This window comes from Castor canadensis, chromosome 8 (assembly GCF_047511655.1).
Source record: "Castor canadensis chromosome 8, mCasCan1.hap1v2, whole genome shotgun sequence".
Classification (NCBI taxonomy): domain Eukaryota; kingdom Metazoa; phylum Chordata; class Mammalia; order Rodentia; family Castoridae; genus Castor; species Castor canadensis.
The window spans coordinates 97,188,647-97,210,209 of NC_133393.1; the positions used below are offsets into that span (position 1 = coordinate 97,188,647).

General features: G+C 46.3%; 2 protein-coding genes across 6 annotated transcripts; one reads left to right on the forward strand and one right to left on the reverse strand.

Moving 5' to 3' along the window:
- Window positions 1–735: 735 nt before the first annotated feature.
- LOC109696160 (transmembrane protein 198-like) lies at window positions 736–6,469 on the forward strand. Of its 3 annotated transcripts, none has more exons than XM_074083573.1 (5): window positions 736–956; window positions 1,907–2,169; window positions 2,735–3,316; window positions 3,735–3,895; window positions 5,046–6,469. In XM_074083573.1, the coding sequence occupies exons 2-5, from the start codon at window positions 1,992–1,994 to the stop codon at window positions 5,088–5,090; spliced, it is 966 nt and encodes a 321-aa protein (XP_073939674.1). In that variant the 5' UTR covers window positions 736–956; window positions 1,907–1,991; the 3' UTR covers window positions 5,091–6,469. The 3 variants fall into 3 exon arrangements, with proteins under 3 accessions (XP_073939674.1, XP_020034666.1, XP_073939675.1); XM_020179077.2 differs by having other exon boundaries at window positions 3,738–3,895; window positions 4,007–6,469; XM_074083574.1 differs by lacking the exon at window positions 736–956 and having other exon boundaries at window positions 1,991–2,123; window positions 4,007–6,469.
- On the reverse strand, window positions 5,551–11,798 carry Mmp19 (matrix metallopeptidase 19). Of its 3 annotated transcripts, none has more exons than XM_074083571.1 (9): window positions 11,752–11,797; window positions 11,187–11,272; window positions 9,896–10,026; window positions 9,184–9,399; window positions 8,474–8,719; window positions 7,923–8,051; window positions 7,166–7,330; window positions 6,878–7,005; window positions 5,551–6,540 (listed from the first exon to the last, which is right to left on the reverse strand). In XM_074083571.1, exons 2-9 carry the CDS (start codon window positions 11,198–11,200, stop codon window positions 6,118–6,120), a joined length of 1,452 nt encoding a protein of 483 aa, XP_073939672.1. In that variant the 5' UTR covers window positions 11,201–11,272; window positions 11,752–11,797; the 3' UTR covers window positions 5,551–6,117. The 3 variants fall into 3 exon arrangements, with proteins under 3 accessions (XP_073939672.1, XP_020034677.1, XP_073939673.1); XM_020179088.2 differs by having other exon boundaries at window positions 11,567–11,797; XM_074083572.1 differs by lacking the exon at window positions 9,896–10,026 and having other exon boundaries at window positions 9,266–9,399; window positions 11,567–11,798.
- Window positions 11,799–21,563: the final 9,765 nt, after the last annotated feature.

The window sequence follows — 21,563 nt, forward strand, 5'->3', positions numbered from 1 at the left end:
TGCCCCTTATTAGCTGTAGCTCCCACGCCCCTGATCCGGCCCCCTCTGGACACGGCTCGCAGGCCTGGTCAAGGAGCGAGGACAGAAAGCTGAGGGCTTAGCTCCTCTGGGCTCAGAGCCTAGTGCAAGAGAACACTGCACTCATCTTCACGCCGCTTTGCAGCTCATTTGCATACCGAGCCTTTTGGTAGCTATCGACACGCGCCCGCGCCCCCGCCCCCACGCACATCCTACTGGGTGCCCTTTTCTGCACGCGCTTTCTGGCCTTACAGTTCTGGCAAGTGCCCCTGCCAGACCCCGTCTTGCTCCGCAAGTTTTTCCATGTATGAGCCCGCCACTAGCGCCCCCAGACCAGTAAAAACCCCTTCCTGGGGTACCCGATCCCGACCACCCGGTCCTCCAGAAGACAATACTCCAATTCTCTGGGAAGTGGAAGAAACCAAGCTAGAACTGAGGGGGATTCTGGGACCCCGGTTGGGACTTTGAGAATTTCATGTTGTGGATTCATGTCCTAATCACTAGAGACCTTTCCCCTAACCTTTTGCTGTGCCCCAAGACCCTTTCCCTGCTATGGTAAGGATCTCCGGTCTTTAACTAGAACAGTAGTCAATCTGGGTCCCCCCACACACAGGGGAAAGGTTTGGAGGGTCCCGCCGCCCCCCCCCCCGTGATGTCTCACACACACACACACACACACACACACCCTCCCCCCCCCCCCCCCCCCGTAATGTCTCTCTCACACACACACACACTGTTCCCTTCCTCTACCCCCAGGCTAGTTGCATTTAGCTCACTAGGCTTGGACTTTGCAAGAGTTTAGGAAGCAACGAACAAAGTGGTCCTGAAGGTGCCCACAGCCGACAGCCAGCCCAGCGCCTAAGACCTCCAGGCTGGGATGCAGCTTGGGGACTAGGAAGCACTTCCATCCCTCTCCTCTTCTCAGCCCTGGCAGGGTGGTGAGTAGTAAACACTCCCTTCCCAATATCCACTACTTTAGAGTCTCAGACTTCCTGTCGGAATGAGAAGAACCCAGGAATTTTCCAAGCCAATCTTTAGCCTGTAAGGACCTTGATATGGAAAAGACAGCTGAAGGACACCCACACCACCCCTCTCCCACAACAACACAAATGGCAGCCCCTCTTCCATGATCTCTTTTCAGGATCTGAATTCAAATCCCATTGACAGCCAAGACAGCCCTGGAGAAGGGATGGGTAGGAAAATTCCCCCATCCTGATGGGAAGAGCAAGAGGATACCAGAGTATGAGATGTCCCTAGACTGCATATTCCATGTGGGGCCATAGGACTTGGACTGTGGCTATATGGCCCCTTCCCCCAACAACTCCATCTCAGCATGAAGCCAAGGCTTCAAAACCTTCACAAACTGAGGGTGACTTGTCTCAAACTCTTTTGATGTTTGCTTTTCCTTCTTTTCCTTGGGGTTGAAGCAGCTGTCCTGCAACCCCACATGACTCATTCTCTCCTCTTCCTCTTCCCTCTCCCTCTCTATTAACCCCACCCTTTCCAATCCCGTGGAGTACTATTGAGCCCCAGCTGCAGACGAAACAAGCTTTCTTTATAGTTGGAATGGACTGCTGGCCTTTAGCCCCAGTCCCATTTATGCCCCTGCACCCCTCCCTTCACAGACCCAGGGCTTCCTATTCCTCTTACCCTGGCCCTGGAAGGCAAAAGTCCATTGCTTTACAAGAGTTTCACTTGTGTAAGTTGTATTGTGTATCCTCGTTTTGGAGGTTGGTAAAGCCCCCTGAACACAATCTTATAGATTTCTTCAGTTAACCCAACAGGACCATTCTCCCTCTTGATATCTGCCATTCTTCAAAAGAAATAAAAGGTACAGAGTTCTCAAGATTCATGGGCACCTGAGTCCCTTCTTCCTGTCCCCTCGCAGGTTTCTCAACCCCCTCAAGACATTCATGGATGATTGAGAGGAGTTGACACTAACCTCCCACACTGTGACCACCTTCTCTTCAGCCATGGAGGAAGCCTTGCTGCCTCTGACTGTGACATCTGACCCCAGACCTTTTAATCAACAACTCTCAGAGCTACCAGACCCAAGATGTGTCTTGGAACCCCAGGACAACCCTCCTGAACTGGCGCCTGCCCTGGTGTGTGCCCTTTGCTGCTGCTTTGGAATCATCTACTGCTGCTTCGGTGAGGGCAGGGCCAAGGTCCTGGGAGGCAGCTGCCCAAGACTGTTACCCTCAAGGATAAAGTTCTTCTTTGCTCTTCAGCCACTTTACCTCCTCTGTGAGGAGACACCTAGCTTCAGAGTGGCCCATACTGCCCTTGCCATCTTCTTGGCTATCCCCATTTGCCCATCCCTCCATTTCTCACCTCTGGCATCTGTCATTTGCTATCCTCTTGCCTCTTGCCATTTCCAAATTATCCTCCATGCTTGAAGAAACATCCAGAAACCTGAATCAGCCTGTGATGATTTCCTCCATATGCCATCCCTGAAAGGACTGGACCATCTTCCTATACTTACTCTCCTCAGTGCTTCCATCTTACCTTCTGATTTTCCTTCCCATTCCTTCACAGTTCCTGAATACCCATTCTTCCTCCCTGAGCTTATCCCTTTCTACACCTTGCCGTGAAGTCCTCTTGGTGTGCAGCTACTATCTTCTGCTCCTCTGGTTAGCCATTTCTCTCCTAATTTGTCAGTCATCCCTGTTGAAAGCCCCTTCTGCCTCTCAGTGCCTCTTACCTCTCTCCTCAGGTTATCGCTGCTTCAAGGCAGTGATGTTTCTCTCTGGCCTGCTGTCAGGAGCTCTGGTGATCTTCCTGCTGTGCCATAAGGAGCAGGTTCTGGAGACACAGCTGAGCCTAGAGGTGAGCGCGGGCATCGCGCTAGGCATTGGCCTCCTTTTTGGCCTTGTCACCATGCTGGTTCGCAGTGTTGGGCTCTTCTTGACTGGTCTCCTGCTAGGTCTGACTCTGGGTGCTGGGGCCCTGCTGGGCACTGAGCCCATCTACCAACCACCTTCAGCCTGGGTGCCAGCCGGGGGGCTGGTGGGGCTAGCACTACTAGGAGCCCTGCTCACTCTTCGGTGGCCACGTCCATTCACAGTTCTGGGCACAGCCCTGCTAGGTGCTGCAGTGCTGGTGGCCTGTGCTGACTACTTCCTGGAGGGGCTGGCACTGGGCATTCGGCTGGGTGAACGCCTGCAGGCTCTTTCAGCCTTGCCTCCTCTCTGCTGGTATAGCTGGGTCTTACTGGGGACCTGGCCAGCCCTGGGGGCTCTTGGGACCCTGGCCCAGTGGAAACTCATGACTGAGGAACGTGGATGCCACACCAATGGTGAGTTAGTGCTGTGGTACAGGCCAATCTGTGCCTACTTGTGTCCCTGGTTCCCAAACTTGAGGAGGGGAAAGGGAGAAATACACTTGAGGGGTAAGAATTGGGGAGGATATCCAAGGTCAAGGGGGCAGGGCATTAAAAGAAAGTTAGAATGAAGTAGCCAAAGGAGGTCTGGATAATAATGAGAAAATAAATTATCAGAAGATGCAGGGAAGAGTTATTTGGAGCTGTTATGAAAGGAGAGGAGGAACCTAGGGACGTCCAGGAGGAAAGAGTAGAATTCCAGTAACTGAGGGGAAGTTAAGATTTAAGGAAACAATAACAGGAAGGCCAAATAGGTTTCTGCAGAGTGTAAGTCTGTTTGGGGTTGGGATTCAGGGCTTAAGGCCTCCTTGAGTCTGTATTGCCCCCTCTCAAGCAGTGGTCTCAAGCCATCAGCAAAGGCATCTCCAACTCCTTCGGCTCCATCAGCAAGAGGCCAAGTGGCACCGGACCCCCTCTGGGGTGGGACTGTGTGAAGGCAGCTATCTGCACCAGCTCCCCACCAATGTGCAAAGCCCTGCTGACAGTCTGGCACCTGTGAGTAGGGATGGGGCACCCTGTGGGTACGGGGCAGAGAACATATTGGGAGGGTAGAAGGGCTCTGACCCAGAACCTTCCTTCTACCCTCTCTGCCCTGTACCCCTTCAGAGTTATCTCCAGAGTCTTCAAGAGCGCCATCTGGGACCAAGCACCCAGGCCACAGCCCACCCCCACCATCCTGGACCTGGATTCTGACTGAAGTTCCTCTGTCCCCCTCACCACACCCTGTAGCTCCACCCCAACCTGAGCCTAAACATCACTCATGCCCCCACTCCTAGTCAGGGTCTGGGAATGCTAAATGGACAGGGCCTGAACCCACAAGATCCACACACAAACTTCCCCACCTCTTGGTCTTAGGGATGAGATCTGTGCTCCAGACCAACACGGTAGTAATGTTTCAGAGATAGGCAGAGAAGACTCTTGTTGGGTGAGGGGGAGGGCAGAAGTATGAAAACCTACTTCTGTCCAGTGCCCTGATTGCTAAGAAACTAACTCCCTAATTTCCTCCAAACCAAGGAGGACCCTTACCCAAATAGTTTTTTTTTTTTTAACAGTGCTGGAGATCAAACCCACAACCTTATGCATACTAGGCAAGTACTGTACCACAGAGCTGCACTCTCAACCCTCAAATAGCCTTAAATGCCTGTCTCAGCGTGCATCACAATGGTAAAATTAAGGGCTTTATTTTTGTAAGGACCTATAGAAAATCAGGGAGCTTTTAAAGGTATTTGATAGCTTTTTGATAGGGTGAATGGCACAGAAGAGCTCCAGGATCCCCCTTAGGCCCCTCATTAGGGAGTAATTGAGTTGCTGGTTGCTCTTTCCTCCTAGACCCCATAGGTTTGAGCCCCCTTCTCCTACCTCAGCAAAGAACACTGTACTCCATGGTGCTTCTCCTTCTTTCCTTAACCAGAGGAAGGTCACAGCACCTGCCTCATTACCCACCTTTCAAAAGCTGGCTTCTCACTACAAGAAGAAAGCATTGGGACACATGTCAGACTCTTACCATTTTGCCCACAGGAACCTCGTCTTCACAAGGGCTGTGTGAGAGACAAGTGCCTTCTCTGCCTCAATATAGGTGATACTAGATTTTGCCTTAATCAGGATTTTGTTCCAGCCACTAACTATTTTAACCTTTTCCCCCCAGACTCTCCTGCCCAAAGTCTGTTCCCTGGTTTTCCAGACAGCATGAAGAAAGACATATCCCTCCCCTGGGCAGAAAGGCTATGTTGGGAGAGAGGAAGAATGTGGAAACGTGAATAAAATGGCATTGAAAACTCAACCCAAGAAGTCCAGCTTCCACCGTTGCTGCTCTTTTCTTTCTCTGTACTCCAAAACAAAGAGATAGCCATATTAACAAATCTGTCCCCTAAAGATCTGAGAAAGAGCTGGGTGCCAGTGGCTCAAGCCTATAATCCTAGCTACTCGGGAGGCAGAGATCAGGTGGATTGTGGTTAGAAGCCAGCCCGGGCAAATAGTTCGGGAGATCCTACCTCAAAAAAAATCCCTCACAAAAAAGGACTGGTGGAGTGGCTCAAGGTATAGGCCCTGAGTTCAAGCCCCAGTACAACAACAACAAAAAAAAATCTGAGAAAGTTACCCTTATCAGACCACTGATGTGCTAGACACTCAGACAGCTAGAGGAAGAGCTGTTCAGTCCTCTCTCAGGAACATGGAATAAGCCTTTATTAAACACAAGTGTGCCAGACACTGTGCCTGGCATTTCACATATAGTATTTCATTTAATGCAATAACCCTGCAGGGTTAATATTAGCCTTATTTTGCAAATGAGGAATTCAGTGTTCAACAAGATTAATAAGCTTGTCCAAAGTTACGAGCAAGTGAATATGATTTTCAAGGACTCCAAAGTCCTTTCTCATTTTAACTGGCCATGCTGTTTTCTTGCATTATATCTAGGAAGAACAGGACCCAGGTATCCAGCCTCCCTAGCTATTGGCTCCTATCTGCTAAAGATCTGGTAGACAATTCCCTCCACCATTGTCTTCCAGAGAGTAGATGGCACAGTTAGAAGTGCCATCTAATATGAGGAGAAAATGGATGGAGTTGGTGACTGAATGAAAATTAAAGGAGTACTTCCCAGAAAGGAAAGAACTCAGGAAATTGTGACAAGAGTTGGAACTTTAGAGACATGAGGTCTATGGTTCATGCCTGGACTGTAGCACCTGCTTAGTTTTAGTTAGCAGACATTTGGTTAGGTCTTAGACCTCTTGGAGGGTGACATTAGCAGGGAGTGAAAGAGTGGCAGAGTCTGTATCTGAAAGGGTAATGTCCATGATTGAGTCTGTTGGTGAACGGTGTAGTATCCATGGCTGAGGGAGTGTACTCAAGATTGTGCCTGTGACTGAGGCAGTCTCATCCCCAACTGATGAGATAGTGGCTGGGGTCTGGAGAGGACAGTGCATCCAATTGTGGGCAATATTCTGGGGATAACCTTTCTCCACTCGAAGTTGCCAGTTGAGGCGCCAGTACTCTTTGCCCTTGAAGAAGTAGACACGGCCATCCTGCCAGCTCATAGCAGCAGAGAGCTGGTCTGGCACTCCAGTAAACAATTCCTTGATTGGTTTGGGGTAGCGGCTGAAGTCAGTTCGTGCCAGCTCATCCCACTGCCAGTAACCTGAACCCTAGGTATAGGGTGGATGGGGAGAAGAGGAAAATAAGGAGAAAGCTTAGGGACCCCAGATCCCAAACCTACTGCAACCACAGAATGTGTGTTTGTGCTAGGCACCAGTGGCTCACACCTGTAATCCTAGCTACTCAAGAGGCAGAGATCAGGAGGATCGAGGTTCAAAGCCACCCCAAGCAAATAGTTTGTGAGACCCTATCTTGAAAAAAGGGCTGGTGAAGTGGCTCAAGGTGAAGGCACTGAGTTCAAGCTCCAGTGCCACCAAAAAAAAAAAAAAAGAGAGAGAAAGAGTTTGCTTCTCAGTATGAGATTTTCCCTTGCTTTGAACTTTATACCTTGAAGAGGAACACCTTTTGATTAAGTGGCCAGTACAGAGCTGCATCCAGGTTGGGTTCTACTCTATTCAGTTTCTTGGGGAAGCCAGGAGACATCTTGAAATTAATGTAGCGCCACACCTTATCTCCTGAGAATGTATAAGGAAAGAACAAGTCACCTCTGTCCTCAGGTAGAGCTTTAGATCCCTGTACTCCACCCTTTCAGAAATTTCTCAACTCCCCCTCCCTTTTAGGGCTTCCCTATGACTAGGCCATCCCCATGTAAAACTACATAGCTAACCCCCTTACCCTTAAAGAAATGAATCCATTGAGTTCGAGGAGAGTACACAGCAGCATCCAGGTTTCCTGGGAGACCCTCCCAAAGGGCAGACACTCGGAACAAGGGGCCCCGACCTGAATTTGTCACAGTCCACACATAGTCCCCCTTGAAAGCGTAGGTCTTCCCATGGGGTCCTGAGAGCAAAGGTAGGCCAACAAGTCAAAAAAGACAGGATCAAAAAGACAAAGACTGGGCTGGAGGTGCAGCTTAAGTGAGTATCTCAGGTAGGCTGATTCTTCAAAAATTCATTCATCTTCAACTCAAGGAGAAAAATTAAAAGCAGAGAAGAAGGACCCAATGTTCAGCCTCTCCCTTATTGTTCAGAGCATTTTAGTTCTGGTTCACTCAACAAAACAAAAGCCCTGAAGATAGCCATTTCTCCTTGAGGACCTCCTTCTCTACCCCAGTGGCTTGTAAGTTCTTCCAGCCAGGTGCAAAGCCCTCTCTACTAGGCATTCCAGTCAATTCCATCTTGCTGCATTTCTACATATGTTTTAGTGGCCCTGATATGGTGGCCACATTGGTAAATACTTGCCTGCCCTCTTTTAATTTGGCTATGAACCATCCTTCTCCGTGCTACATGTATCTTCCATGATCATCAATCCCTGCCTGGAATCTAACCTCCATTGCTCATTCTATGGTCCCATGTCCTCCCATTTATCCAGGCATTGGGGTCAGCAGCCTGCGCCCACTGCCTGCCTATAGCCTGTTGGGAAAGGGCCTCACCCAGCATCATAGCATCCAGTTCACCGCTGCAGGGGTTTGGCATGGGACTGGGTTCTGTGGGCACTAGTGGTACAGTGAGGACCTCTGTCTCTTCCTTCTCCTCATCCTTTGTCTCTGGACTCTTCTTGCCTGCAAGGTGAAATACTCAGGGAAAGAAGTCATAGCACCTGGGCCTCTCTACCCGTACACTCTAAGTTCTGCTGAGCATAGAGAGGAGAAAAGGGAATCTTAAGAAGTGATAGTCCATAATATATCAGTTATCAGCAGAGATATTTTTTAGTTTGGAGAGGCACCAGAAAAGCAGAAGGAGGTTTCTGGAATGTATATGGTCTATCTTCAAGAATGGGAATAAGGGGAGAAGCCTAGAAGGAAGATTAGACACAGAAGAATCAGAAAGAAACAGTTCTTGAAAATGAAGAAGCCTGAACCAGTGGGTAAAGGAAGAGGAAGAAACCAAGCCACTTCCCTCCATGGAGGCTAGGCCTGTCTCTAGATGCATACAGAGATGCTAGTTAGACTGCTCCTCATGCTCACTAGGGAGAGAGACTGACCATAGAGAGCCTGGATCCCTGCCACATCATCTGGGTGCAGCTCAAAGTAGGGCCGGTAGCCAGCATAAACAGGAGCCATGAGTGCCTGGGTGTATCGGGAGTGCCCAAGTCCAAGGGCATGACCCAGTTCGTGGGCTGCAATGATGCGCAGGTTCACCCCCTGGTAGGTCCCCTCAGTCCAGAACTCATCTTCATCAAAGTGTACGCTGCCCAGCTCTGGGATGTCAGCATGGGCTAGGACCCTCCCTGGACAAAGGCAAAGGTACACAGGAAGGAAGTCAGAACCTACTATGCTGGAGAATACCCTGCTTGTTATAAATGTGAATTACTCCATCCCCTTAAAATTCCTCCATGTATATTCACTGTCTCTTGAATGTTTTTCAGATTCCTCTGTCATCATCCAGTTCTCTCAGGAAGCCCATCACAGTCCCTTATCCTATCCAGCCACTCTGTCCTCTCTAGCACAGTCTTCTCTCGTGTGTGCTTTGATAGGGAAATTTATGCCAGGGAAGGAGGGATGAGCTTCAAAAAGAAGGCTGGGTAAAGGCCCAGATAGTGGACCAACTTCTCCTCTAGGGAATATTAGAAAGTGGTCAGAGGGTGCAGGGTGCAGGTGGGCAGAAGGGACAGCCTGAACATTTAGGTTCCAAAATTACTGGCTCAAGGAGACAGGGTGATCTGTGAGGTGAGAGCTGAGAACTGTTGCCTACCAGGCCCATCAAACTTATTGGAACAGTATGGGCTTTGGCGGCCATGAAAGGAGAGGCGGATATCAGCCCAGCCAGCTTGCACCTCCCGGAAGGTCAGGGGGGCCACATTGCTCCAGTAATTGAAGGCTTGATGCACAGCTGCCCGGGCTGTGCGGGATGAGAGCCTGGAGGGCAGATTCAAGATGCGGAAGGTCAGGTGCTTCTTTCTCCAGCGGCCTGGTTAGCAAACCAGAAAACAGTAGATTAGAAATATAGATCCTTCTGCCAGGTGCTGGTGTCTCACACCTGTAATCCTAAATACTCAGGAGGCAGAAATCAAGAGGATCCTGGTTCAAAGTCATCCCAGGCAAAATAGTTCACAAGATCTATCTGGAAAAAACCCATCACAAAAAAAAAAAGGACTGGTGGACTGGCTCAAGGTGTAAGCCCTGAGATCAAATCCCAGTACTACAAAAAAAAGAAAGAAATATAAATATACAAATTATATATATAAATATATAAAATATATATAATATAGTATATATTATGTATATATATATATATATATACACATATATATACATATATATACCAGGCTTAGAGAGCTCCCCTAGGTATAAGCACTCACAGCCCTCTAACAATGACCTAGTTGTTCAAGTCATCCCAGTGCCACCAACACACTAGAGCCACACTATTCTCTCTTCTCCCTCTCTTTCCCAGGCTCAATCCTCACCCAGAAGTAGGTATTTAAGTGTCTTCTGGTTAAAGGGATCCTCCAGACCACAACGAGGCTGCTTCATGTGGGCCCTTGTGGCATCATCCAGCTGACCCGAGACTGGCAGCTCAGATGCTTCCTGAAAAACTCTGGAAAAGAGGGAAAGGGATGGGTCTACCAGGCTAGATGAATCTGGAGTAACTAGGAACTGGGGATAACCCAAAGTAGTGGCCAAGGAGGGTATGGAATCTTTGAAGTTGATGGGGGTCACTCCAGCCTCTAACAATTTTTTTTCTTCTTCTTCTTCTATAAAAATGGTAGTACTTCAACTTCATCTGTCCATTTTCAGTGTCTTTTATTTAAGTAAGATTGTCCTCAAGTGTAGCCCTCCTCCCCAATTTCTAACCTTCTTGTGTGCTGGGGGAATGACACCGCCCCATGCCCCAATTTGAAAAGTCTTCCAATAGTGCTCCTACCTGAGGGCCTGCCCTCCCTCAGTCTTCCCCCTCTTGACTGGACCCACCTCCCAGCCAGGGACAATTTCATTCACTTATGGACTATTATAGGGTCTATGGGCTTTTCAAGGGATCTGAACATTTCTTTCTTTCTTTTTTTCCTTTTTTGCAATACTGGGATTTGAACTCAGGGCCTCACGCTTATACTCTACCACATGAGCCACTCTCCCAACTGCCTACCTGCCTGCCTGCCTTCCTTCCTTCCTCCCTCCCCTCCTCTCTCTCTCTCTCTCTCTCTCTCTCTCCCTTTCTCTCTCTCTCTCTCTCTCTCTCTCTGTTTCTTGTCTCTCTATCTTTTTGTTGGTTTCTTTCTTTTTTGTCTTTTTGAGACAAGGACTTGCTGTACAGACCAGGCTGACCTTAATTTCTCCATGCTCCTGCCTCAGCCTGCTCTGCCTGGGATTACAGGCAGGTGTACACCATCATGCCCAGCCTTTTGTGCTCCTCATTTTTTTTTGTAGTTCTAAAGTTTGAACTCAGAGCCTACACCTTGAGCCACTCCTTTTTTTGTGGTGGTTTTTTTGAGATAGATCTTGTGAACTACTTGCCCAGGCTCGCTTTGAACCATGATCCTCCTGCTCTCTGCTTCCTGAGTAGCTAGGATTACACGCATGGGCCACCAATACCTGGCTTGTGCTCCTCATCTTGAATCCCCATCTTGCCCCCTGCACAACCATCCTAACAATGATAACACCTGTCCAACAGATTCTCAACATGGATTTAGGCCAGGCATAGGTAAGCCTGAGGAGAGGAAGGGATGCGAACATCAGCTATGAAAACATATGACCTCTCACCTCAGAGCTTCCATGATATCTTCTGGCCTGAAATCATCCTGTCCTTCTAGAGATTTCTGTAAGTACCCATATTGCAACAGATAATCCTGTGATGGAGTGCAAGTAAATAGGATAAAAGGGGGTTAGTCTCAGGGTAAAGCTTCGAAGCCCATCAGGAGAAGAGAGGACAAATACATACTAAGAAGTGCTAAAGGAAAGGCACCTTAGAGAGGTGCTCAGGTGGAAGGAAGGGAATGACCAAGGGGTGGGTGGGGTAATTATGGAGTAGAGGAAAGAGTGAAAGGTAGGCAGGTTAAAGGGTGGGAGGAAAAGGAAGGGATTGTGGAATAAGAACCCCTGTCACTCTCCTAGCCAAGGTCCTTCTTTCCTAGGGGACTCACCACAGCTGCCTTCTTCTCTGCAGGCCCCAGAGCCCGGCCTGAGATTGTCATGGGGAGTAAGAAGCCCAACCACAGCTGTTGCCAGTTCATGGTCCCACCACACAAGAGTTCCAGAGGCAGTCCGTGTCCTCTGAACTGAGATTTCTGGGAGCCTGTGGGAGCAGAGCTAGGCAGGGGCCTCTTACCTCCAGTTCTATTCACTGTCAGTCTCTGGTCCTCTTAATAAAACTTCAACTGAGGGGGATGGGGGGTGGCAGTGGAAGGTGACTCAGCCTAGAGATATGTTGCAACTCACCATTAACCCCTGCCCTACCAGAGAACAGAAGCCAAAAAGAGCCCCTGAGAGCCTCTTCCCCTCAGAGTCCTCTGCTGGAGACCAGAAGACTTTTTGTACTGCCTTTGGTGGGCTTCTGGGCAGGATGAGGAGTAGAATCTCTGGAGAGATAGGGGTAGGAACAGGGCTGCCGCCTTGAGTTGGATATTTCTGTGTCCCAGGAACCCTGGCCAGCTAATCCCTCAGCTTCTGCTCTTTTATTTTTTTTCAGTACTAGGGTTTGAACTCAGGGCCTACACCTTGAGCCACTCCACCAGCCCTTTTTTTGTGATAGAATTTTTCAAGATAGGGTCTTGCAACCTATTCGCCTGGCTGACTTCAAACCGCAATCCTCCTGATGTCTGCCTTCTGAGTAGCTAGGATTACAGGCAGGAGCCATCATCGCTCGGCTCCCTGTCTGCTCTTGAACAGGAAAACTGAATAAAATCAAAGAGGTAGGAGTTAGCTGAGGTACCTTAGGTTTCAGGTGAAGTGATCAAGAGTGAGGTATCAGTTTCTTTGTACCCAGCCTCCTGAGGGCTGCCAAGTTGGGAATTTAAATGCTCTTGAAGTCTACTTATGTCTGTTCTACTAAAAAGTCATTGTTTCAAGCTTTTTTTGTGTGTGTGTGTGTGTGTTTGTGTGTGTGTGTGGTATGGGGCTTGAACTCAGGACCTACACCTTGAACCACTCCCCCAGCCCTTTTTTGTGATGGGTTTTTTCCTTTTTTTCATGGTGCTGGGGATCAAACTCAGGGCATGGGTTCAGCCCATGCCAAACAAGTGCTGTACCACTGAGCTACATCCTACCCTCTGATGGTTTTTTTTTGAGATAGGGTCTCACAAACTATTTGCCTGGGCTGGTGTAGAACCGTGATCTCTGCCTCCTGAGTAACTAGAATTGTAGATGTGAGCCTATAATTTCAGTTTATTTCAAGCACTTAGTGATCCCAGAATGTGTGGGTGAGAGGAGAATTTAAGGGCACAAAGAAGGGCCCAGAGCTGTCCTCAGAGAGCTTACAGGTCGGGTGAGGCAGACCCAAGTACCTTGAAAGAGGGAAGCTCAGATGCCAGGCACTAAACAGGTGACTCGCCCTAGGGACATGAGACTATTGTGAAGTTGGCTGAGAAGACAGATTTGAGCTGAGCTTTGAATGCTGGCTAAGAATTAGATGGGGTAAAAAAGTACTGAGGGACAGGAACTGTGCAAGTCTACAGTGCTAACCCTGAAGGGTCAGGTCTGCCTGATTCCCCACTGACTCCCTAGTACCTGCCTGAGGCCATAATAGATCCCAGAGAATAACTGGGAGGATCGGATGGTCTTGAATGTTACATAAACAAAAGAGGAGAAACAGTTCACTTAAAAAGCTAGCTGCAAACCAGGCTCCACTTGTAATCCTAGCTACTCAGGAGGCAGAGATCAGGAGGATCGTGGTTCAAAGCCAGCCCTAGCAAATAGTTCTGCAAGACCCTGTCTCAAAAAAACCCTTCACAAAAAAAGGCTGGTGGAGTGGCTCAAGATGTAGGCCCTGAGTTCAAACCCTAGCACTGCAAAGAAAATTAAAATGAAATGCTAGTTGCTTTATCTATTGTCTCTTTTAATTCTCACAACTGTCTTGTGAGGGAGGGATTATTTTGGCTTTTTTTTTTGGTGGGACTGGGGTTTGAATTCAGAGCTTGTGCTTTGGTGCCCTACTACTTGAACCACACCTCCAATCCATTTTGTTTTGTTATTTTGGAGATGGGGGTTTCATGAACTAGTTCCTCTGAGAGGCCTCAAATCTTAATCCTCTTGATACCAGCCTCCCATATAGCTAGGATTTGCAGGTGTGACCACCAGTGCCCAGGGAAGGAATTTTTTTTTTTTTTTCGGTATTGGGGCTTGAACTCAGGGCCTACACCTCAAGCCACTCCACCAGCCCTTTTTTGTGATGGGGTTTTTCAAGATAGGGTCTCTTGAACTATTTGCCCAGGCTTTCTTCAAACTATGATCCTCCTGATTTCTGCCTCCTGAGTAGTTTGGATTCCAAATGATAGTCACCAATCACCAGCACCCAGCCAGAAAATTTGAACAAAAATATAGAGCTCCTAAGTGGCCTGGCCTATATTCTAATTCCTCTGCTGACCCCACAAAATGTCCTCTTTCCAGATACCACACTAACCCTTAAGTTTTGTTCTTTCTTTCTTTTTCTTTTTTTTTTGGCAGTACTAGAGTTTGAACTCAGGATCTCAGAAAGCTTTGTTCCTTAAGTTGCTAGGAGCCACTAGCACTTATGCATTCACAACACTTACCTATTGTTCAAATGCATAGGAAAGTGGGCAAGGGTTACTAAACTCATGCTCCCACTAGGACCTCACTTCTGAGCCTTCCCAGCACCCCAGGCTGAAAGGCTGGGAGGCCACAGGGAATCCTCCCATCCAGGGTCAAGGTGGGGAAATACTCCTGACTCATCTTGCTACCCTCAGTGATGCTGGTTCAATGACCCACCCAGCACCCAACTGGGTTACTAAGTTGCAGGTGACCAGTGACAGCAAGGAAGAAAAAACAGAGAGCCTCTGAGCAATGAGTGCTGGAAACCATCACCAGGCTGGGGCACCCAGAAAATAATGGAGTTTGGGGAACAGCTCCTGCTCGCCCTGCAAGGCTCTTTTTCATCTCTTTCCTCCCTCATATCACTCACACTGATCATGGAGGGCTTAAGAGGTGGAACCACAGTCTAAAAACTAAGGAGCCAGACAGGGCAGAATAAAATACTAGAAGCTGCCAAATACTTTATGTCATTTAAATCTCAGTAACAACCTTGTGCACGGTTATTACTGCCTCATTACAGAAAAGGAAGGAGTCTCTGATAAGTGGTTTCAAGTCACACAACTAGGAAGCACAGACTCTAAAGCTATGATCTTTGCACATGGCTGTCCACACCCGGAATTTCCCACAGACACTCAAGACAACCTAGAGCCAGTAGCTACAGGCAGGGCACATGTGTAAGGACTGCGTGACTAATTCCGCTCCCACCAACTGTCATGACTACCCCTGCCACCAGCCCCCAGCACTGAGAGCCAGGTTGACCCAGCTCTTTTACCCTCTGACTACGTCATCTCTTGCTGTGGGGGATGTGGTAATGAGTGCAAAGGGTTAGGACATGTGGCCAGCCTGTCCCAAAAAAAGAACTGGATTCCAAGAGAACAAATTCCTGGGTGCTTTGTGTTGTTTGTTCCCTTCCCTCTCTGTCCACAAACTGTAGCAAGAGTTTGTGTAGAAGTTTTTTTTTTTTTTTTTTTTTTTTTTTTTTGTGGCACTGAAGTTTGAATTTAGGGCCTCATGCTTGATAGGCAGGACCTCTTTTGCTTCAGCACTAGGTCAGCCCCACCCCTTTTTTTCTAATTTTTTATTTATTTGTGGTACTGGGGTTTGAACTCAGGGCCTACACCTCAAGCCACTCCACCAGCCCTTTTTTTGTTTTTTTTTTTTGTTTGTTTGTTTATTTTATTATTCATATGTGCATACAAAGCTTGGGTCATTTCTCCCCCCTGCCCCCACCCCCTCCCTTACCACCCTCTGCCCCCTCCCTCTCCCCCCCACTCCCTCAATACCCAGCAGAAACTATTTTGCCCTTATCTCCAATTTTGTTGAAGAGAGAGTATAAGCAATAATAGGAAGGAACAAGGGTTTTTGCTGGTTGAGATAAGGATAGCTATACAGGGCATTGACTCACATTGATTTCCTGTGCGTGGGTGTTACCTTCTAGGTTAATTCTTTTTGATCTAACCTTTTCTCTAGTACCTGTTCCCCTTTTCCTATTAGCCTCAGTTGCTTTTAAGGTATCTGCTTTAGTTTCTCTGCGTTGAGGGCAACAAATGCTAGCTAATTTTTTAGATGTCTTACCTATCTTCACCTCTCCCTCGTGTGCTCTCGCTTTTATCATGTGCTCAAAGTCCAATCCCATTGTTGTGTTTGCCCTGGATCTAATGTCCACATATGAGGGAGAACATACGATTTTTGGTCTTTTGGGCCAGGCTAACCTCACTCAGAATGATGTTCTCCAATTCCATCCATTTACCAGCGAATGATAACATTTCGTTCTTCTTCGTGGCTGCATAAAATTCCATTGTGTATAGATACCACATTTTCTTAATCCATTCGTCAGTGCTGGGGCATCTTGGCTGTTTCCATAACTTGGCTATTGTGACTAGTGCTGCAATAAACATGGGTGTGCAGGTGCCTCTGGAGTAACCTGTGTCACAGTCTTTTGGGTATATCCCCAAGAGTGGTATTGCTGGATCAAATGGTAGATCAATGTCTAGCTTTTTAAGTGGCCTCCAAATTTTTTTCCAGAGTGGTTGTACTAGTTTACATTTCCACCAACAGTGTAAGAGGGTTCCTTTTTCCCCGCATCCTTGCCAACACCTGTTGTTGGTGGTGTTGCTGCTGATGGCTATTCTAACAGGGGTGAGGTGGAATCTTAGTGTGGTTTTAATTTGCATTTCCTTTATTGCTTAGAGATGGTGAGCATTTTTTCATGTGTTTTTTGGCCATTTGAATTTCTTCTTTTGAGAAAGTTCTGTTTAGTTCACGTGCCCATTTCTTTATTGGTTCATTAGTTTTGGGAGAATTTAGTTTTTTAAGTTCCCTATATATTCTGGTTATCAGTCCTTTGTCTGATGTGTAGCTGGCAAATATTTTTTCCCACTCTGTGGGTGTTCTCCTCAGTTTAGAGACCATTTCTTTTGATGAACAGAAGCTTTTTAGTTTTATGAGGTCCCATTTATCTATGCTATCTCTTAATTGCTGTGCTGCTAGGGTGTTTTTTTTTCTAGAAAGGGTCTCATGAACTATTTGTCCAGGCCAGCCTCAAACCTCAGTCCTCCTGATCTCTGCCTTCTGAGTAGCTAGGATTATAGACGGGAGCTACGATGCATGACAGAAGTATTTTTAATTAAATGTTAGCAAGAAGGAGTAGGGAGACTTCTGAGAGTATTTTCTAATGACTGAGGGCTATGAGACTATGGGTGGAGGTCAAAGGATGTAGAGGTTTTCATGCCCATGAGAAGTCTATCTCTGTCTCTGTTTCTCTCTCTGTTTTTCTCTCTCTCTTCTTTCTCTGCATTTTATCTCTTTGAGGGCTGCCCTCAAACTCACAATCCTCTGCGTTAGCCTCCCGAGTCCTGAGATTACAAGTAAGTGTCATCACATCTGGCTGAGAATACAATTTCTTTTTCTCCCCCCACCTCTTTCATTACTTTTTTGAGAAGTCAATCTCTTAACCATCACCTATGCCCTCTGACTGCCACCCTTGCTCTATGGAGGTGGGCAGGGACTGGACTTTCTAATATATAAAAGGTAAGACCAGTCTGGCTGGTGATGTAGCTCAGTGGTAGAGCAGTTGCTTAGCCCACTCTAGGCCCAGTGTTTAATCACCAGCACCACAAGCATACATATAGACATACATGCATACATATATACACATACATACATACACGTGTGTCTACATGCATACATACATAAATGGCAAGTCTTGGGCCTGAAACTGGGGAGCGCAGGAATGAAAAAATGTGAGTTTGGACCAAGTTAAGGCTGACCAGACCCCATCCTTGATATAGAGAAAGGTGGGAGGGGGTTAGTCTCTGGCCTGTTTTCCCATCAGACTCCGGAGGGGGTCAGGAGAAAGGGATCTTTCCCTGGTCCATGGGGCTGAGTTTTCCAGGCTATTACCCTGGAAACCTCTGTTTTTTAGAAGTCCCCTACTGCACTCCCCAAACACACTCCTTTAATTAGTCATAAATTCCAACAAGCCATATGGGAAGTGATGGCCAGTACTGCACAGCTGAAACTGGTTAGTGATCAGGGGAGTGGGAGGGACTTAGGGATGATTCAGGGACTGGGCCTGCACATTCTGTTTCCATGATACCCCAAACTTCCTCAGCCCACCCCTGAGTCACACTTCCTGGCATTCCCACCTATGCAGCTCACACCTGCGGTCCTGGTGTAAATCAGCTCAGCTGAGAAAACATCAGACCCAAATCCTGAAGCTCTTGAGTTCCTTCCAAAGTGTGAGGGAGATCAAGATCTGTTTTCCTTCTCTAATTCACAGAAAAAAGTGCTATCCTACAGGACAGTTTCCTCCAGCAGAGCTGGAGGCCTCTGCTGGTGGTTCTATTATGCAGCACATTGCCTGCTGTATAAAGGAATACATTCTAGCTCCTGAACAAGGAGTAAGAGAAAAGAATAAGGAGTTTCAGTGTTCTTTCACCTTCTGGGATGTCAGGGGAATGTTGACAGCACAAGGGAGTTTTGCTCCTTCTGGGAATGAGAGTCATTTCTTTTTCTTTTTCTTTTTTTTTTTTTTAGCAGGACTGAGGTTTAAACTCAGGGCCTCACCCTGGCTAGGCAGGCGCTCTTACCAGTTGAATCACTCAACCAGCAAGAAAGTCATTTCTTTTTTTTTTCAGTACTGGGGCTTGAACCCAGGGCCACTCCACTAGCCCTTTTTCTGTGACAGTTTTTTTTGAGATGGGGGTCTTATGAACTACTTGCCTGGGCTGCCTTTGAACCATGATCCTCCTGACCTCTGCCTCCTGCATAGTTAGGATTATAGGTGTGAGCCACCCGTACCCCGGCTCATTTTGTTTTCATCCAGAAGTTATTCCTAAGAATGTGTGTGCTTGCCTGCTGCCCATTTCTTGGAAACTTCTTGCCAAGCCAGGTGTGGGGGCTGTAATCCCAGCTACAAGGAAAGCATAAACAGGAGGATCAAGGTCCAGGCCTGCCATGGGCAAAAAATGTGAAAACTTTTCTTAATAGAACTAAAGCAAAAAGGCCAGGGCATGACTGAAGTAGTAGAGCACCTGCTTAGCAAGCTTAAAGTCCTACATTCAACTCTGAGACCACAAAAAAAAATAAAATAAAACAAAGCAGTCTTATTAAGCTGGGCATAGTGGCTGCAATCCCAGCACTAAGGAGTCAGAGGTGGGAAGAGCTTGAGCCCAGTTTTAGTTATACAGACGGTTCAAGGCCTGCCTGGGATAAATACTGAGCTCTATCTCAAAATAGATATTTTGAGATCTGTCTCAAAAATAAATAAATAAATAAAGTGCTAAAAGATAAAGATATCAACCTAGAATTCTATATCCACTGAAAATATTCCCTCAAAAGGAAAGAATAACTTAAGACTAATGATAGTTGCAAAAACTTATGACTTGCACAATAAGAAATTTTAAGGGACTTTATTCTTATTGAAAAGAGATCATACAAAACGAGTTTCACAAAAAAGTTTTAAAAATTACATTCACACAAAAAATAAAGAACATGGGAATTGTATACACGTGGATAAATATAAAAAGATATTTAAAAATTGTTTTTAAAAAATTGACTATTTAAGCCAGGTGTGATATTGCCTATCTGTAATCTCAGCATTTGGGAGGCTGAGGCAGTAGGATCTTGAGTTTGAGGACACCCTGAGCTACACAGTGAGACCCTGCCTTAAAAAGCCAAAACAAGCCTGGTGAGGTGACTCATGCTTGTAATTCAGGCTACTCAGGAAAGGGAGATGGGGAAAGATTGAGATTCTAGGACTGCTCAGGCAAAAAAAAGTTCTCAAGACCCTCATCTCAACCAATGGTGGCACTCCGCTGTCATCCCAGCTACAAAGGGGAAATGTAAATAGAGGATCACAGTCCAGGCTGGCCCAATCATCAAGTGAGACCCTATTCCAAAAACAAAAGAAGGGCTAGAGGAGTGGTTCGAGTGGTAGAATGTCTGCCTAGTAAGTGTGAGGACATTAGTTCAAACCCCAGTACTGCAAAAAAAAGAAAAAACAAAAAAGGACTATTTTTGTTTGTTTTCATTGTTTTGCTTTTTGTTTTTTTTTTTTAAGCAAGGATTTTTTAGTATGACAGAATAAAGTGGAGGATAAAAGAGAGACAAATTTCCTGCTCCCCAGACAGGAAATGGGAGTAAGACTTCACTGCTTTTTGTTTGTTTGTTTGTTGGTACTAGAGTTTGAACTCAGAGCTTCATGCTTGCTAGGCAGGCACTGGACAACTTGAGCCATGCCCCAGCCCTTTTTTGCTTTAGTTAATTTTCAGGTAGTCTCTTGATTTTGCCAGAGATGACTCAGACCTTGATCTACTTATGGCCTCCAGCATAGCAGGATCATAAGACATATGCCAACAGAAACAGGTTATTGATTGAGATGTGGGTCTCAATAACTTTTTTGCCCAAGCTTGCCTCAAACCTCAACCCTCCTGATCTCCACCTTCTGGAATAACAGAAGTAAATCACTATGCCGGGCCCATCATTGACTCTTGAAGACAAAAGCAGTAATATAACCATAATGAATTATGGGATATAATATATGTAGAAGAATGGGAAAAGGGAAAAACAGAACTACAATTTGCAAAGCTTTTTTTTTTTTCTTTTTTGGCAGTACTGGAAGACTCAAGGATTCACACTTGCTAGGCATGCATTATACCCATCTGCCCTTTTTTTTTTTTTTGTGGTACTGGGGTTTGAACTCAGGGCCTATACCTTGGGCCACTCCACCAGTCCTTTTTTTGTGATTTTTTTTTTCAAACTGTTTGCTGGCTTTGAACATCAACCCTTCTGATCTCTGCCTTGTGAGTAGCTGGAATTATAGGTGGGAGTCACAGGCCCCCAGTTTAAATTTTTATTTTTTTTATTATGGTTGCTGTACTGGGGTTTGAACTCAGGGAACCTCATGCTTGTTAGGAAAGTGCTCTACCACTTGAGTCATGCCTCCAGCCTTACAAAGTTTTAACATTACACATGAAATGGCAATGTTATTTATGACATTATATGAAGATAAATTGTAACAAGTTAATCCAGGTGCAAGTGGCTCACACCTGTAATCCTAGCTACTTGGGAGGCGAGATTGGGAGAATATGGGTTTGAGACCAGTCTGGGTTTGAGACCATCTCCAAAATAACCAGAGCAAAATGGACTGGAAGTATGGTTCAAGTGGTAGACTGCCTGTTTTACAAGCCATTAGTTCAAACCCCAGTTCCGCCAAAAAACCAAAACAAAACAAAACTGTAACAAGTTAAAGATGTATATGGGAAACCCTTGAGCAGGCACTGGGAGAAAAAATACAGTTATGGAGAGATAAAATGACATATCAAAAACAATCCAAAGGCAGCAGGAAAGGAGGGGAGAAAATAAAAATAGGTTAAAAAAAAAAAAGAAATGACAAACAAACAAAAAAATCACAGCAGGCCTAGCAGCTCAAGGCAGGCTCAAGTGGTAGAGCACCTGCCTAACAAACTCAAACCCCAGTACTGCCAAAAAAAGAGAAAAAAATCACAGCATTGCAGTAGATTTAAACTGAGCCATATCAATAGGAATGATCTATTTATGTATCTTGTCTATTTTTTTTCCTATTGGAGTAAATGTCTTCTCTTGTTTAATTGCAAGAACTCTTTATATATTAAAATATACTTTGTTTTAATGTTATATTTAGGGAATCATTTCTATCTAAAAAAAGACAACTTTTTTTTTTTTAGTAGTAGACAACTTTTTGACAAACAAGAGGAATAGCATAAACTAAAAAATTGAGATAGAGGCCAGGCACTGGTGGCTCACGCTTGTAATCCTAGCTACTCAGGAGGCAGAGATCAGGAGCATCATGGTTCAAAGCCAGCCTGGGCAAATAGTTCATGAGAATCTATC